Source organism: Equus asinus, chromosome 25 (assembly GCF_041296235.1).
Source record: "Equus asinus isolate D_3611 breed Donkey chromosome 25, EquAss-T2T_v2, whole genome shotgun sequence".
Taxonomy (NCBI): domain Eukaryota; kingdom Metazoa; phylum Chordata; class Mammalia; order Perissodactyla; family Equidae; genus Equus; species Equus asinus.
Window position 1 is genome coordinate 34,212,623 of NC_091814.1, and position 18,250 is coordinate 34,230,872.

The 18,250-nt window shown below is 38.0% G+C and overlaps 2 protein-coding genes across 4 annotated transcripts in view; one reads left to right on the forward strand and one right to left on the reverse strand.

Moving 5' to 3' along the window:
* The window catches only part of PPP2R5A (protein phosphatase 2 regulatory subunit B'alpha), a 74,156-nt gene extending 60,027 nt beyond the window's left edge, over positions 1–14,129 (forward strand). The window contains exons 5-13 of the mRNA XM_014834809.3: positions 34–164; positions 1,278–1,337; positions 2,246–2,354; positions 3,013–3,066; positions 9,206–9,256; positions 9,550–9,669; positions 9,757–9,884; positions 10,731–10,832; positions 12,916–14,129. Of these exons, the coding sequence (XP_014690295.1) occupies positions 34–164; positions 1,278–1,337; positions 2,246–2,354; positions 3,013–3,066; positions 9,206–9,256; positions 9,550–9,669; positions 9,757–9,884; positions 10,731–10,832; positions 12,916–13,048 (888 nt within the window). The 3' untranslated portion in view covers positions 13,049–14,129. The remainder of the gene's footprint in view (positions 1–33; positions 165–1,277; positions 1,338–2,245; positions 2,355–3,012; positions 3,067–9,205; positions 9,257–9,549; positions 9,670–9,756; positions 9,885–10,730; positions 10,833–12,915) is intronic.
* Positions 13,907–18,250, reverse strand: part of PACC1 (proton activated chloride channel 1) — a 32,547-nt gene continuing 28,203 nt past the window's right edge. For all 3 annotated transcript variants that reach the window (XM_014834810.3, XM_070497671.1, XM_070497670.1), the window contains exon 8: positions 13,907–16,822. In XM_014834810.3, the coding sequence (XP_014690296.1) occupies positions 16,661–16,822 (162 nt within the window). In that variant the 3' untranslated portion in view covers positions 13,907–16,660. The remainder of the gene's footprint in view (positions 16,823–18,250) is intronic.

Sequence of the window (18,250 nt, forward strand, 5' to 3'; positions counted from 1 at the left end):
TTTAAAAAGTAATTTCTCAGATTTTTTTTAAAGCTCCTGGAGCTTTTTGATAGTGAAGATCCCAGAGAACGTGACTTCCTGAAGACTGTTCTGCATCGAATTTATGGAAAATTTCTGGGATTAAGAGCATTCATCAGAAAACAAATTAACAACATTTTCCTCAGGTAAATTGGTCCTATATTCATATATAGCACTTTTTTTCCCCTCCACATTTTCTTTTTATTCCAGTTCCTTTAGGTTAATTTTTATTTTCTGAAATCTGCAAATTTAAGTGACAGTATTTGAGTCATGTTTAGCCTATTTTATGGGTTTGATTGTGTCTAACTTTTTAGAAACTTGTAACCTACTTCTCATCCAAGTGGATAGTAGTAATGAAGACAGTTTTTAATAGATAATACCAACATTATTCATATTTAAGATTCATTGAGAGGAAGAGAATTTATCTAGTTATATATTTGAGCTTTTTGTTTAAAAAATTTGTATGTAAATACTATATAAATCAGTAGCTCTTGGAAGCGCTATCATTTGATTTTATGACAAAGCTAATTAAATTTATATGGGGCCTGTCTTTTTGCTACTTTGTAAATGATAATCTGTTAAGTAATTGCTTCAAATTAGGAGATTTAGCTGTAATACCCACATTTCAGATTTGATTTGTTTGTTTTAATTGAAGATCTGGCAAAATTAGGCTAGCATTCCCACATTGTAACAATTAGAGATGAGTAATGCCTCCCCTAGAGAGACCGTCTTTCTCCAGTTCTTTGTCATCCTCTCCTGAGTCCACTTGAGACATTTATGATACCTTCCCTGTCATGTAGTCATTTGAGTTTGACTCCCTGCTTTAAAGGCCATCCTAATCTTGGAAAGCTAGGCAGCCTGTGTTTCTGAATAAAAGTGGCTTTATCACAGATAGGTCCTTTTCTCTTGAATTTTCCTATGAGTAGAGGTTTCCTATTTTGAAAAGTATTTCTTGGAGAAAACTCATCTTCCTTGTAAATTTTTAAGTAAAATATTCTAGGTGAAATTATATTCTATTTTCTTAATATATAGCAGGTTTTAGCAAAAGTATATGTGGTTTAATAGGAAATAGACCTTCTTTTGTAAGATTGCTAAGGAGTAACTGATTTGGGGCAAAATAGCTTACAAAGAATTCCTAAAGCATGTTTGTACATTTCATATCATTGCCCTTTGGATTGATTTCCTGACCTTCCTGTGTCTCTCTCTCTCAGTTTTCTGTTGTCTGATTTTCATTACATCTGTCTTTGTTTTAAATTCAGGTTTATATATGAAACAGAACATTTCAATGGTGTTGCTGAACTCCTTGAAATATTAGGAAGGTAGGTCTGTCTTTTTTGTTCTTTTTAAGAATTAAGTAACTTTGAATGTTTTATGTATTAAAATCTTAGCTGGGGCTGGAGATATTATTTTGTATTTTAGAGTTTAAATATACAGCGCAAGAGAGTTTCTCAACTGAATTCTTATTATAGCTTTTTAGGGGGTCAGTATATTAAAGTTCTGCCATGCAAGACATCTGTTTCAGAATAGGCTTCCTGCTTTTGAAGCTGTGGCATGTTTTATGCCTGATCTTGCCAGACTGCCTCAGAAATTTATAGGATCTGATTGGGAAGAGATGAAATAAGCTATAGTGAATCTTTGATGAAGTTACAAGAATTCTTGTTCAGATATTGATAGACTATTCTTAATCCATCTGTTCTTTTTAAAAGAATCTGCAGCCTTTGTTTTTCATTTACATGAACACTTTGCCTTCCACGTAGCAGTATTAACTTGAGAGAAGTTTAGACCCCTCTATTTATATTTAGAGAGTGATTTTAGTCTCCTCTATTAATATTTAGAGAATGATTATGGAAAGAACTACTTCTTAATTTCAGAGCTTTCAATAAGTAAGAGAAACTACTCATTTACTTCATAAAATATTGAAAATTCTACAATATTATGATATTGACTCAGAGAGGAAAATAAAGGCAACAAAGCATAAATAAAGTGATAGGCCTTATAGAAAACAAAGATAGAAATTGCTTACTGGGACATTAATTGGCAATCCTGGTTTTCTTTTGGGATCATTCATTGACAGAAGAACAGACTTCAAAGTAGTTTGAAGATGAGTAAGTCATTCAACACCAGGATTGAAGCAGAGCACTGTTCCTTATGTACTCATGGGTATAATAACTTTTAGAGATAAAGTAGTAACTACTTACCCCTTCCCCCTGCCTTTTTTTCCCTCCAGTATTATCAATGGCTTTGCATTGCCACTGAAAGCAGAACATAAACAATTTCTAATGAAGGTTCTTATTCCTATGCATACTGCAAAAGGATTAGCTTTGTTCCATGCTCAGGTAAGTTTCAGAAAAATTTCAAATGAAGTGAATGCTGTTTCAGACTGATAGAAGGACAGAGAAATTGAGCAATATTGAAGTGGCAATTTTAAGTATAATTAAGCAATTTGCTTTATAAATTGTCCAAAGAAAATTTTTATTATATTATAATTTAAAGGTATGATATGTAGTATTATTAAGTAAACACAATGCACTTTAAGTTTAGATCTAGGAAAGATAATATCAGGTTCTCTTTTCTAGTTCAAGCCCTGACCTAATTAACTATGTGACTTTGAATAAATCCCACATAGCTGCAAAATGTTCTGTCTAGCCGTGATAACCTAGTTAGAGAATGATTTTAGTTTTCTCTGTTAATATTTACGGAATATCGTATTCGCATAGGCGTACGTGTAGAGACGTGCTGAACAACTAAAATGTTACTTCTAGTCTTGTTTCAATTAGCTTTATGTTCAGAAGTTAACTACTGAAAAAAGATCTTTTCTGAACTAGAAGTTACTTTCAAGGTTAGAAAGTTACACAATTGTGAATATATTCATTTTCATATATTGAGATAAACTAGAGTAAAATTTCTCAAAATGTGGTAATCATTTTTGTTAGCTAAATAAATGTTGTTTCACTCAGTAATATTTATAAACTCTCTCTTACGTTTACGTTTTAGCTAGCCTACTGTGTTGTACAGTTCCTGGAGAAAGATACAACACTAACAGAACCAGTAAGTGTTCTATTTATTTTTAGTTTTGGTCTACATTGTAGCATTTCATTGTAGCTTTCTTTATACCCTTATAGAGTTATTTAACAGAAGTAGTAATGTACTTTAAATTCATGTAGAAGAAGGAATGTGAGGTTAATCTACAATCAGAGAATGAGATTGGGCGGGGGCGTTCTTATGGGCTAAAAGATGTGTCTTGAACAACTTAGGTTAATATTAACATATAGTAGTTGAGATATGTGATGCCAGGATCAAATGACTACTGTGAGATTTTATATACATATTACCTTCACTGATAATCTTTTAAATCTTCATTTGTCTTTTAAAATTAAAACAGGGGCCGGCCCTGTGGCTGAGTGGTTAAGTTTGTGCGCTCCGCTACGGCAGCCCAGGGTTTCTCTGGTTCAGATCCTGGGCGCGGACATGGCACCACTCATCAGGCCACGTTGAGGCAGTGTCCCACGTACTACAACTAGAAGGCCCCACAACTAAAATATGCAACTATGTACTGGGTCACCTTTGGGGAGAAGAAGGAAAAATTTAAAAATTAAAAACATAAATATATAAATTCTAAGATTTTTTCTGTATTAGGAACTTTCTGAGGCTATCCCTAGAGGTGCGTGAAAAAATTATTTACTTAGTATTCGCCCTTTAACTTAAGCTTTGTCTGTGTAACAGAACGAAAGATATCTTTCCATTCTCTGATATCTTGAGTTTTTAGACTTTTAGACTTGCAGTTCTTTCTGTAAACAGCTAAAAACAGGTTTTAAAGACAAAGCAGGAGAATTAGAAGCCCAGTATTTACATGAAACCACATAAACCTCTAAAGTGGATTAAAATTTACAACAAACCCGTGATAACTCTCAATAGAATTAAGACAAAGAAAACTCATAACAAGTCATGGTTCATGCTTGGTGAATAGTAAACAGATATAATTTAAATATAATTAAATTAATATGGGGTGATAGGGGAGATAGGTGATTTCTTTAAAAAGAGTAGATTAGGGAGAGGGATGATGGCCAGACATCTGGCCTAGGAGAGTTGGGTTAATGGAAATAGGAGCAGGATGAGGAGATAGGAAAGTAAATCTCCAAGGTGACAAAGGAAAATATTTTTCAATTCATAAAGATCTATAGATGTAGAGATTTTGCAATTTCTACCATAGGTTATTCCAGCACCAAAAAATTACAGCCATATTACTTGGTTTTGAGCCTTAATACTCATTTTCTGGAAACCTGGCATCATATAATTTATAGGAAGCTTTGATATCTTTCCCATATCAAAGCTTCCTACAAATTATAAATAAGTCAGAGCTTTGGCTAGCTTATTACATTCTTTATGTACCTAAATCTTGTATTGAAATTATTTTCTAGAAGGTAAATGACTTTATTGTTACTTCTGTTTATGAAAGTAATGTGTGTTGATTTGGTTCACACAATACAAAATCATAAAGCACAATGTGGAGAAAATTCCTTGCAATCTTGTCTCCTAGAGATAACCATATAAGTTGGTGAATGTATTTCTGGAAAGTTTTCTGTACATACATTTATGTGTAGGTTAAACTAACTGTGACAGTGCTGACCGGGTTTTCCACCTCCCAGCATATTGTGGATCTTCCCTTATTAATCTGCTCCATTTTTTCACTGGTAACATCAATTCCATTATACGGATTATCATAACATATTGAATCAACCCTCAATTAATGGAGGCTTGAGTTACTAGAGTTTTCATTGTTATAAACATGTTGTTGGATGTGAGGGGATGTTTTAGTGTGTTGGAATTGTTCTGTGTCTTGTCTCTGGAGTTGGTTACAAAACAATCTGTGTGTATAAAAATCCTCAGAACTGTACACTAGAAAAAGAAAAATATTTTTACTGTATGTTAATTTTTTTAAAAACCAAATTATTAAAATGAAAACCATGTTGCTAGGTCAAAGAGTACATGGAAATTATAACATATTCCAAGTTGCCTTCTAAAAAGTTTGAATAATATTCCAATCCCAGTGTGAAGATGCCTGTTTTTCCTCACCCTGGCCAATGCTGAATATTAAGTTTTAAAATTTTTGCTAGTCTAGTAGGTCTAATAGTCTAAATATTAATTTAATTGGCTTTTTTTGTTATTACAGGGGTTGAACTATCTTTTTATATGGTTTTTGATCATTTACATTTCTGTGTCCTTTGCCTACTTTTAACTGTTTTCCTATTATATTTTTTATCCATTTGGAGTTTTTCTTTTACCTGTGAATATACTGTTTTTAATCTTTGCCTTAAAGAACTAGAAAAAAAATTTTATGCAGTGGAATCTATTCATCATTATGGTTTCTCGCCTTGATGTCATGCTAAGAAAAATCCTTATACCCTTTGAGATTACAAAAATATTCTCCAGGGGGCTGGCCTGGTTGCATAGTGGTTAAGGTTGCACGTTCTGCTTCAGCGACCCAGGATTCACCGGTTCGGATCCTAGGCTCAGACCTGCACACCATTCATCAAACCATGCTATAGTGGCATCCCATATGCAAAATAGAGGAAGATTGGCACAGATGTTAGCTCAGTGACAATCCTCCTCAAGCAAAAAGAGCATTGGCAACAGATGTTAGCTCAGGGTCCATCTTCCTCACGAAAACAAAATGTATATATATACACATATACTCCAGTATCATATTTTTTTTTTTTGAGGAAGATTAGCCCTGAGCTAACTGCTGCCAATCCTCCTCTTTTTGCTGAGGAAGACTGGCCCTGAGCTAACATCCATGCCCATCTTCCTCTACTTTATATGTGGGATGCCTGCCACAGCATGGTCTGTCAAGCGGTACCATGTCCGCACCTGGGATCCAAACCAGCGAACCCTAGGCCACCAAAGCAGAACGTGCACACTTGACCGCTGTGCCACCAGGCCAGCCTCATATTCTAGTTATTTTATGGATTTAGTTTTTATCTGTAAAAACTTTATTCCATCTATAGTAGTTTCCTAGGGCTGCCATGACAAATTACCACAAACTTGGTGGCTTAAAATAACAGACATTTATTCTGTCTGTTCTGAAGGCAGGAATCCAAAATCAAGGTGTGGGCAGGGCTGCACTCCCTCCACATGCCCTTGGGGAGATTCTTTCCTTGCCTCCTCCAGTTTCTGGTGTCTCCGGGTGTTCCTTGACTTGTGTCTGCTTCGCTCCGGTCACACACTGCTGCCTCCTCTTCTGTCTCTCCTCTGTGCGTCTCTTATAAGGACACTTGTTGTTTATTTAGGGCCCACCCAGGTAACCTGGGATGATTTCATCTCGAGATCCTGACTTAATTATATCTGTAAAGACCCATTTTCCAAATAAATCACATTCATAGATTCTAGAGATTAGGACATGGACATATCTTTTGGGGGGCCACCATTCAACCCACTACACCATTTGAAATCGAAATTTGTGTGTGACAGGGGTAAGGAACTGTATTAGTTGTCTACTGCTACATAACAAATTATCACAAAATTTAATGGCTTAAAACACAAACATTTATTATTACATAGTTTCTGTGCATCAGGAATCCAGGCACGAATTAGCTGGATCCTCTGCTTCAGTGTCTCTCTCAAGGCTGCAGTTAAGGTGTCGGCCAGGGCTGGAGTCTCATATAAAGGCTCAGATGAGGAAGGATCTGCTTCACGTGGTTGTTGGCAGAATTCTGTTCCTCAAGTGCTGTTGGACTGAGGGCCTCAGTTCCTAGTTGGCTGTTGGCCAGAGGCCACCGTCAATTCCTTGCCCTGGGGGCCTGTCCAACATAGCAGCTTGCTTTACCAAAGCTTGCAAGATGAGAAGGCTCTAGAGAGAGTCTGCTGATAACATAAAGTCACAATCTTTTGTAACCTACCTATGGAAGTGACATTCTCCCCCTTTTCCACATTCTGCTGGTTAGAAGCAAGTCACTTAGCCCACACTTAAGAGGAGGAGATTACACAAGAGTAGTGAATTTAGGAAGGATCATAAGAGATCATTTTAGGGATCCACCTACCAAAGGAGCTACATTTTTTTCTTTATAAATAGTGGCCCACCAGTCCAAGAACTACCACTTGAATGACTAATCTGTTTCCCATGGAACTGAAATGCCACCTTTGTCATATGTTAAATCCCGTATACATGAGCCTGTCTAGTCTTCTATTTCATGTGTCTTTTCTCTCAGTTTCCGTGCTATCATCATCTTGTTTTAATTGCTGATATCAGTAGTGCAGGTTCTATTCCATTAATTTTCTCCCTGCTACCCACTCCAAAAATTCTTAGCTATTTGCTTACATTTTTGGATTTAGAATAAATGTTTCTAGTTTCAGAAAATAATTCAGTTGGTATTTGATTGAAATTATATTGAATTTAAAAGTATATGAGAAATCTATATAATATTGAATCATCTATTTGTAGTCTTTCATGATATTCAGTAAAGATTTATATTTTTCTTCATATAAATCTTAAACATTTCTTGCAAATTTTATTCATGTATATTAGTTTTTGTTATGAAAGGTATCTTTTTTATTTTTATCTGATTATTATTACTGATACTTTGTTTTATAAAGATATCTATTTTTATATATTTATCTTTTATGTGGCCACATATTGTATTTTCCTACTCCTTTCAGTATTTTTTCAGTTTTTTAAATATTTAGGGGTGTATAATTATTACATACTTAGACAAATAAGTATAATTCTTCTATTCCTTTCCAATATTATTTATCAAATCCTTATCTTACTGGATTGGCTCCAGAATAATGTCCTTCCCAATCTTGATATAAATGAGTATTCTTCATTATTGGACCACACCAATATCTTAAAAGGCTGTCAAAGATCTGTCGCTGCAAAAGCATCAGGCCCAGATGGTTTTACAGCTTATTTTCAAGAAGGCATTATATAAGATGATTGCTGATGGTTTCTGATAAATTTCCTAATTCTAGCTTACTAAATTTTTATCAGAGTATATAGTCAATCAAAAATATCAAATAACTTCAAAATCTTTTGAGATGATCATATAGGTTTTCCCCCCTTTTTACCTTATAATTTTGATGAGTGAGCCATCCTGGAATTCTGGAATAAGATATAATAGGCAGGTAGTATTATTCTGTTAATATACAGTTATATTCAGTTTAATACAAATTTTTGCAACTTTGTTCACTAAAATTCATGATGCCTTGTGTTTTGTTGTATTTTGGTTATCAAGATTGTGCTAGCCATGGGGCCAGCCCTGTGGCCGAGTGGTTAAAGTTCCACGTACTCTGCTGCTTCTGTGGCCCGGGTTCACAGGTTCGAATCCCAGCCGTGGACCTACTCCACTCATCAGCCATGCTGTGGAGGTGTCCCACATGCAAAATGGAGGAGAATTGGCATGGATGTTAGCTCAGGGCGAATCTTCCTCACCAAAACAAAAAGAGACTGTGCTAGCCATGAAATAAATTGGGGAGCTTTCTGACTTTTTTGGTGCTTCATAATGATTTAAATAATAGAAATTATCTGTTCCTGGGGGCCAGCCCGGTGGTGCAGCAGTTCAGTTCACACATTCTGCTTTGGCAGCCCAGGGTTCACTGGTTCAAATCCTGGGTGCAGACCTACCCACTGCTTGTCAAGCCATGCTGTGGCAGGCGTCCCACATAAAGTAGAGGAAGATAAGCACAGATGTTAGCTCAGGGCCAGTCTTCCTCAGCAAAAAGAGGAGGATTGGCAGCACATGTTAGCTAAGGGCTAATCTTCCTCAAAAATAAAATCTATTCCTTAGTTTCTCTCTAAAATAACCTCCCTTTCTCACCTCCCAAGCCTTTATCATATTTTCCTTTATTTTCTTAGTAAGTAGCACTTGCTGCTATTAAAATTATTTTATTTATATGTTTAATTGATAACTTATGTTGGTCTCCCTGCTTCATGAAAATTAGGGACCTCATCTCTCTCTTTCATCACTGTGTCCCTAGCATCTAGGACAGTATCTGGTACAAAGGCAGTCAATAAATATGTGTTGAATTAGTAAACATCTAAGGCTGAGCAGATAGTCTGGGGATACACTTAGATATTAAATAATATTGATTTACTTCAGAATGGATATTAATATAATCACAACTATTAAAAATTTCCTGGGATTAACCAGCTTCATTGCTTATTAATTCATGCTAACCTTTTCCTTTTGTGCAGGTGATCAGAGGATTGCTGAAATTTTGGCCAAAAACATGCAGTCAGAAAGAGGTCAGTTTTGTTCAACAAAAATATTGCATTTTATTAGAGCTTCCAACTCAGGGCTGTAAACTACACTTCTTTGGGCTGGCTGTATTGTCAACGCTACCAAGCAGGAGCTGTTCTATGCGGACTAGAGAGGCTTGGTAGAATGTCTGTACGTTATAGTAAATTGCATATGCCATCAAGACTGTTTTTGTCCACTGTGTAATGTGTAGGTTAATCTTCTCATTTGTATGTTTTCTGTATTAACATCATATAATTTGTCATAATATGTTTCTTAAAAGAAAATTTTTTTAACCTAGGTGATGTTTTTAGGAGAAATTGAAGAAATCTTAGATGTCATTGAACCAACACAGTTCAAAAAAATTGAAGAGCCCCTTTTTAAGCAGATATCCAAGTGTGTATCCAGTTCTCATTTTCAGGTATGATGTTTTCAGTGAAGCCATTTTTATTTTATACTATTACTTCTTTTTTCTTTTAGTTTTGACATTTCTAAATGTCTTTTTTAGGTTGCAGAAAGGGCATTGTACTTCTGGAATAATGAATATATTCTTAGTTTGATCGAGGAGAATATTGATAAAATTCTGCCAATTATGTTTGGTAGTTTGTACAAAATCTCCAAAGAACACTGGAATCAGTAAGTGTCTTTTATGTTGATTATGTTGTTCTTGTGTTTTTGTTTTTTTAACCTTTTGGTCATTTGATCTCCTAACTCATACATGAAACCTATACTAGAACAACTTCTAAAGTTAGAACTTACTCTAAGATTAACCTCACAGTTTCCTCCGATTCTGCACTTATTTTTATAGCTTTATGACGTTTGTAAATGTATGTGTCCGTATGTTCTTACTTTCAATTTAAAATTGCAAATCGCCCTGATGGTGGGATTATTTGGTGTGACATTCTGCACCACTGTGTGGTCAAACCCTGTTGGGGAGACAAACCCAACATCTGTGGAGGATGCACCCTGTATGAAGGCCAAGTGGGTTGATCTGCTGCCAGTATGCAGTCCCACCTCTCCAGACAGCACTACCCCAGGGAGAAGCTGATGTGCTTAAGGTCATATCAGTGATGTTTAGATTGCATATATTCTGACTTCTGTAAAATCCTTATCCTGCTTTCTACTTTGCCTCTTACAAATTATGGTAATAGGATCTTTTTCATCTTCTTTTAATGCTGTTACTGAGGGTTTGAGACAATAGACTCTAGAGCAGACATGAAGATAACCATAACGTTTTTAGTTAGTCTAATCTAAGCATGATACAGTGGGAAGGACATGAGTTTTGGGATCAGACAAACCATCTCTACCACGATGGCTGCATGAGCTTGAGCAGATTCCTAAACCTCTTGCCCCTTAGTTTATCATCTCTACGGTGGATTAAGTGAATCAGCCAGCATTTTAACTCATTTCAGAGATGACCGTGTTACATTGCTTATCTGTTAGTAGCATTAATAACCCAGGGCTGGCTTATTTTCCTTTTAGGACCATTGTAGCATTGGTATACAATGTGTTGAAAACCCTAATGGAAATGAATGGCAAGCTTTTCGATGACCTTACTAGCTCATACAAAGCTGAAAGACAAAGGTATTTGATGTTTTTAATTACGAAGTCGTCTATTATACATTTTAGGTTAATTGAATGTGATTCAGTTCAATAAGTTATGTTCTCTAAGTTAAAATTATAATGTTGAAGAAGTCAATTAAGCATTATAATTTGAAAGTCTCTAAACACTTCTAAGTCATTTCCAGGTAAACTTCCCCTCATGGTTAAATGATGATTTTAATGTGGATCATAAGTCCTCTGTTTTTCTTATTCTGAGCCTTAGGTTTCATCAGTCTGGTAGCATCTGCATTGTGAAATACAGTTTATGCTGAATTTTAAATACTATTTTATACAACTTTCTTATATTTATGAAAATCGTTTTTGTCTACATGGGCTTTCAGAGTGAGCTTTAACTCTTCAGCTGCTCCTCGCACAATAACTGGATAGTTTTTAAGTGGCACATTTTAACAGGGTGGTATTTTAACGTCAGCACAGTTCTTGTTTGGGAAGAGGGAACTCACATAATGATGTGCCTATGGCTCAGTACTATTAATTCATATTTTGCTCCTTGCAATAATATATATATTTTAGAGAATAAATGATAGGACACATCAGCATTTAGGAACTTGGCTTAATGATTACCTCTTTTTGAGAATTTCATAAATTACTAGAAAATAATCTAAAAATTACTTCCTTTTCAAAAAAATTTTAAAAATAAAAATTACTTCCTTCTCATATATTTATTTCAAACTTAAGGGGGACAGTACAGTAACCACTGTACCTGAGTCCACCCATCATTTGAGGATAATAGTTACCATTTACTTCTAATAAGTATATTACCTGTACCCTTTGGAAAAGCTGATCTATTCTAAGTTCTTAGTCGTGATTTTCTTGTGGCAAGTGGAGAAAGGACAGCTCTCTTTCAAGGCCATCCTAGTCCATCAACAACTAACTCAATGCATTCTTTCTTTTAAATAGTACTTTTCAGGCAGATATAGAAATTAGGTACCGGGGCCGGCCCGGTGGCACAGTGGTTAAGTTCACACATTCCGCTTTGGCAGCCCAGGGTTCGTTGGTTCGAAACCCAAGTGTGGACATGGCACCACTTGTCAAGCCATGCTGTGGCAGGCATCCCACATATAAAGTAGAGGAAGAGGGGCGTGGACGTTAGCTCAGGGCCAGCCTTCCTCAGCAAAAAGAGGAGGATTGGCAGATGTTAACTCAGAGCTAATCTTCCTCAAAAAAAAAAAAAAGAAAGAAAGAAAGAAAGAAATTAGGTACCTAGTTTGAGCCCCAGGAAGCAATGAGAAGAAAGTAAAGATGAGTAGGGTCATATGAAACTTACATTTGAAAATGTATATTTCACATGACTAATAATCACTGTCTTACTATCAGCATAAGTGAGCACCTTTGTCCCTTTAAATCATATATAACTGCAGAACCATAAGCCCATGTTTTTTTTCACATGTTCATATAGCCCTTCAGAATAGTTTGGTCCAAGTTATTCAGAAGTATTTTCCTTAAGAATTGAAACTAAGTAGTTGAAACAACATATAAAACATTTTGACTTTTTTTTAGAGAGAGATTATTCAAACTTTAAAGTTTTCACTTCACATCTAAGAGACAAGAGACAGTAAAATACAGACTGGTTAGTAGCTAGAGATGTGATGCCAGAAGATGAGGATTCTACCTGGAAATGGCTCCAGACTGAGCTTGTAGCCAACCCTTCAGTCCTTCTGTCTGTAAAGGAGTGATCATGACCACTACGGGGACCGCAAGGGGTTTACATGAGAAAGTTATTAACTACGTGAGAGTACTTGGTCCACGTAAAGCACTGTAAAGCACGGACGACATGGTGGTCCTTGTGGTGGCCTGATACCACGCAGGGGCGGGAAAGCAAGTCGCAACTGTCAGTTGGTATGGGAGATGCACGGATGTCGTGTTACACTTAGGAGAGGGACAGGAGTAATGAGGCGCTCCAGGGAATTGCCCCCAAACGCTTCAGTTGAGGGATTCAAGTGAAATGTGGGGGAAAGAGGTCTTCTCCAGCAAAGTGCCAAACAGCATGCTTCTTCAGGCTCTGAAATAACAGTTTCTGATTACAAAAATTTTGGTTTATCTACAGAGAGAAAAAGAAGGAATTGGAACGTGAAGAATTATGGAAAAAATTAGAGGAGCTAAAGCTAAAGAAAGCTCTAGAAAAGCAGAACAGTGCTTACAACATGCACAGTATTCTCAGCAATACAAGTGACGAATAAAAAAAGCCTACCACCTCTTTGATAGGCACAGTTTTTGTACACTTTTTTGAAATATGTAAAAATTACAAAACAAACCTCATCAGTATAATATAATTAAAAGGCCAATTTTTTTTCTGGCAACTGTAAATGAGAAAACATATGGACTAAACATAGCCCTGTGCTATATCATGGCCACAGTATATTGTAACCTTTGTCTAATCATTGATTTATTGTGTCACTTCTGAAGTTTCACAGAAATGAACTTTCATCTATGATATGAGTGAGATAATTATGGGAGTGGTAAGAATTATGACTTGAATTCTTTTTTTGATTGTGTTGCACATAGATATAGTAGTCTGCGCTGTATATTTTTCCCTTTTATAATGTGCTTTTCACATTGCTGCAGACCTTGGTTATATCCTAGGAAAAAGAATATTTCCTAAAATAAAACTAAGGTATAATTACCCTTCCCTTCATCTCTCCCAGAAACATGATGGGGGAGTTACCTGCCCTAAGCCTGCCTTCATTAGAGATATTACTGTACTCTGGAATTTGAGCAAAAACTTAAATCTCCAGGCTTTTTAAAGCACAAACTATAAATAAAAGCTGGGAAAGTAAACCAAATTCCTAAGATTGTTCCTCACGAACATCCTCCTCCATCTGTAACTTCCCAGTGAGACGAGCACAGATCACTGGAGGCAGCGCAGGTGAACGCTCAGCCTGCCTCTCAGTTCATTCCTCCTCTTCCTCCCGAAGGCTGAAGGCAGGGCCTTTCCAGTCCTCACAACCTGCCCTTCCTCCAGTCCCCTCCTGACCCAGGGATGGAGGCTCTGAGTCCCACAATGTGGCGACGCAGAGCACTCACTGTCACTGCCTGGCTTTATTTAAAGGAAATGCAGTAGGCTTCCTCTGTAGAGTTCTGAAAAAGGTGACTATAGAGAGGTCCTGTACGTTCTCACTTGGTCAAGTCTTTCTCACATCTTGTGTTGTCAGAGTACCATTCCAATCTCTTAACTTGCAGTCGTGTGGCAAACTGTTTTGTAATGAAAGATCTTCATTGGGGGACTGAGCAGCATTTAATAAAGTCTATGTTTGTATTTTGCCTCATGTGGTCTTTGCATTTTTCAGCTCTAAGTTTAGGCATCCAGAAGCTTGCCCCCTTTTATATATACACATGTATACGTATAGAAAACTTTAAGGCAAATCGTAGGATATGTTCTAACTAAAAAAAGATTATGTGCCAGAGTTGGGTGTCCCAGCCATTTACCAAAGTATATGCTTTATAGAATATTTGCATAAAATTTTAAGTTCTAGGATATCCTTCCATCTTCTTTCACGTCCCTTTATGTTCAGAGGATGGGTTTAATTTACCTTAAGTGTTAGTTTTAATTAAAGTAGACCCATTAAGATAAATCTCAAAATCTGTAATCAGTAAGAGAACTGGGTTTTCTGTGGGGGCAGGGAGATTGTGGCAGAGTCCAACGTCAGAGGTTATTATAAAGTTGTCAACTACTGATGTCTGATTCCACTCTTTCACATCCATGAAAAACTGCAGCATGGCTTCTGGACACTAGTCCTTGGTCACTGTAAAAGCAACTCCTCTCACTCACTGAGGCCCCAGCAGAAACTCTTCCTCTCCGCACATGCCTCCGAGTGCACCGTGTTCTCCAGCAGCCGCCCCATCTCAGCCCTCCAGGTCAACGTGTTCTTGCCAGGTCTCCACACTAACCCACCAGCAGCCAGGACTACTGACAGCAGGGCCAGGGCAGGTGCCAGGAAAGGGTGATCTACTAGGGACACAGGAGAGAGGCAAGGCCCTGCCTTCCAGAAAGTGAAGGTTAGGTCCAAATGGCTATTTTCTGAAAGGTTTAGGCACAGATTTCTTTTACTGACGAGCAGCCAGAGTGGATTTTGGCAGGCTGCAGCTAATAGTTGTTGAAGTTTTTCTTTGGCGAGCTAAAAATGCTCATTTCCTAATTATCTACTTATTCTAAAGAACACTGAAAAGGTCACTCAACTTTCCACAATACGGGAAATGCAGTTTTAGTATGTTACGTTCTTTGGAGCAAATTTTATTAGATATTTAAGTAACATTAAAGTGGTGTGTCATCTTTAGAGATACTTTAAAAGGCACACACACCTGTTTTTCAGTACTGTTAATGTAAGCTTTTATGCCTGGCTTTGCATATGCCTTACACTAAGATTATACAGAGACGAGACCTAGGCTAAAACTTGAATTTGCATGCTTCTGAGGCATAGAAAAGTAGCAGGGAATATTTATTTACACAAGTTCACTTTTAATATTTCAACCAAAAAACACAAGTTTCTTGCTGCTAAGTTAGACATGAGATAAAAATGCCCTACTCATATATTTGAATCTTTCTCTTTGAATTACCTAAAGCCAGGTTATGAAATTCAGAAAATGCTGCCAAGTCCTCTTTGGGTGCAAAGGGCATGTAAATAATTTAAAATTACGGAAACAATTTTCATAACCTTAAATCAGCCGATGGCTGCCATGTGAAAAATACCCAGATGGCAGTCATCTCTGTCATAGGCCGAGGCCGAGGGCTTTTAGGGCCATACGAGTGCCCCTTTCTCAGATGGGTGGTTTTACAGGACAGTTCACAGGGCTCAATCCGTGACTCTTCCTGATCATCCACCATCAGTCGCCATGCCCACCCTACCCTTCCCTGGACGCAGTCAGGACATACCTTGGAGTCCAGATCCAGCTGTGTCAGGAGCCCAGGCTCACGCTGCCTTTTATTTGGAGTCAGAGAATGGAAGCGTACCAGTGCCTATTGATTTAGCAGATATTCAGACTGGCACACCGATTCCTTTTGTATTAACCTAACTTTTATTTACTAGCTAATGGAATCATCAAAATACACTGAGTAGGCACCTACTATGTACATATGTCCTAGTTCTTTTGTGTGTTAATCACTCTCACCTCTTAGACCTGCGTCAACAAATATTCCAGCCAGACAGGTAGGTGGCCAGTCAGTCCACAAGAAATCTACTTACTAGTTCCTAGTAGCTTTAAAAAAGACTCCTTTAATATTTTACAAATGAGAGAGCTTGTCAGAGGCTGGACAATGTAAACGGCAGATGATGCCAGAGACACGGGGCTTTTGCCTTTGTGTACAGTGCACAGGTTTCCAACACGACCTACACATCCGGAGGATCAGGATTTGGGGGGAAAAAATCACTCTCTTCCGTCGACTTTAAAAACCTCAAGGGAAAAAACCTAAGGTAAAAAGCAGACCCTTAATTATCCTGTTAGAGCTTCACTATACACCAAACCAAATAAGAGGAAAGGCAGCTTTCACAAAGCTTTGGAAACTTGATATGTACCTAATTCCATCTTCCACAAACCCCATTCATACATCGTATGTCAAAAATGTTCATTAATAATTTAAATACTTAAATAATTTTTAGGTTATCCGTTGGATCTGTTCCGTTAGGCTCGAAACAGCCTCTTTTGGTGCCAGGTGAGAAGCTGCGGTTTGACAGGCTGTCCCTCCCAGCAGACAGGTTCCTCGAGTGAGTACAGGATTGCTGGTACTCAGTCCATCAAAGCGGAAGCGATGAAGACTTCCATCGATGGAGGCGGTTCTGTGAACCACACAGGCAACTTCAGCTTATGTGGTTCGTTGCCTGACCTCTTCTTTTAAGGTATCTCTTCCTAATTTTGATCATCCATTTCACACTCAGTTTGGCAAACTCTGCTGCTTTAAATAATGCCAAGAAGGCCCCACAGAGAAGAGCGATTGTGTTCCAAGGATTGGCAGTGATTATCTGTAAAACAGAAACCAGCATGAGTTTATTAGTTTGCTTCAATTTTGATTCTTGGGTGAGACTCGTGTTACTGTCAAGAGCCCCTCGCCCCAAATTACTGGGGTGACAAGAAAAACATTTGGGTTCCAAAACTGCCAAAACTCTGTACTTGGTTCAGACTATTCCTTCAATGGCCACAGTTCAGAGGAGAAAAACACTAATCCTTCCCTATAATAAAGTGATCTTGAAAGAAAAAATTTGTTTTTCAAAAAAGCACTGCACAAATAAGGTATTCAGCACTGAGCTTTAAATTTTTGGCCTAATTTACAAGTGACCTTGCTTTGAGACAAATTTCCCCTAAACTATGTGCAGTCCATGTCAAGGTCGGGTCCTCCTGCACTTCTCCCCTCCAGTCCAATGACTGTCTCTCCTCCCCCGCTCAGCGCACGGACTCCTGCTCCAGGCCGTGCCCTCGGACTGCCCTGCCTGGGACGCTGTCCTCCAGGCTAGATTTACCACTCCTTCAGGGCTCCTCAGAGATGCTGACCACTAAGCCAAAACCCTCTCGACTTCAGCAGAGATTTATCCCGCAAACTCCTCTGGCAGTTACTTACTGTCTGGAATTAGTCCCTTTACAGCTGGAGATTGCTCTCTCACTCAAAGTTAAGCCCTTTAAGGCTGAGGCCGTCTCTTGGATTTCTAAGTTTCCCAGCATGATAAATGCACAGCACTTAAGTCCCAGTTTAGCAGGAAGAACTGAGACAATCTGAGCCTCGGGGTTCACACATGCAAAATGGCTATATGCCACCAGCACTATTTCGGACTATTGTGAAGCTGAGTGACAATGCAAGGGAAGCAGGCTTCAAACATGGGGCTTTGCCTGGCCCAAAATAGGTACCTCATACTGAATACAGTAGGTTAAAAACTGTCTGATCACAGGTTTGACATGAGCAGCTGAAGGTGCTCATTCTTCCTCCCAGTCTTGATTCAGGAAGCCTCTGCCCCTGGCTGCTCGTACGTGGCCTTGAGAGTGGTGCTGGGTGCTAATGGAACCATCCACGTCAAAGAGCCCCTCCCTGTTCGAGTCTCAGCCCTGCGAGAAAGTCTCCCCGGAGCCATAACCATATCAGGGCATTTTGTGATCATCTAAAGGCCAGTCAGGATTAGATTCTGGACTGGCTCTGGTGGTGTCTCACAAATGTTCCTTTGGCAAAGCTGTGCCACTATTCCTTCCCTTCTGAAACCGTGAGTCTGAGAATTCAGCATTAACTGAGGCTCTGTTAATTTTTTATTTGTACCTTTCTGCTCTGACTTAGAACAAATAATGAGGATTCTTATCCTACAGAGAACCACTAAAGAATGGCTTCCAACAGCAGTAATCTAGACGTTAGCTTCATGCTTTCTACTCAGTTCATTTGATTAATGTTACTATGAAGCAGCTCCTCTGTA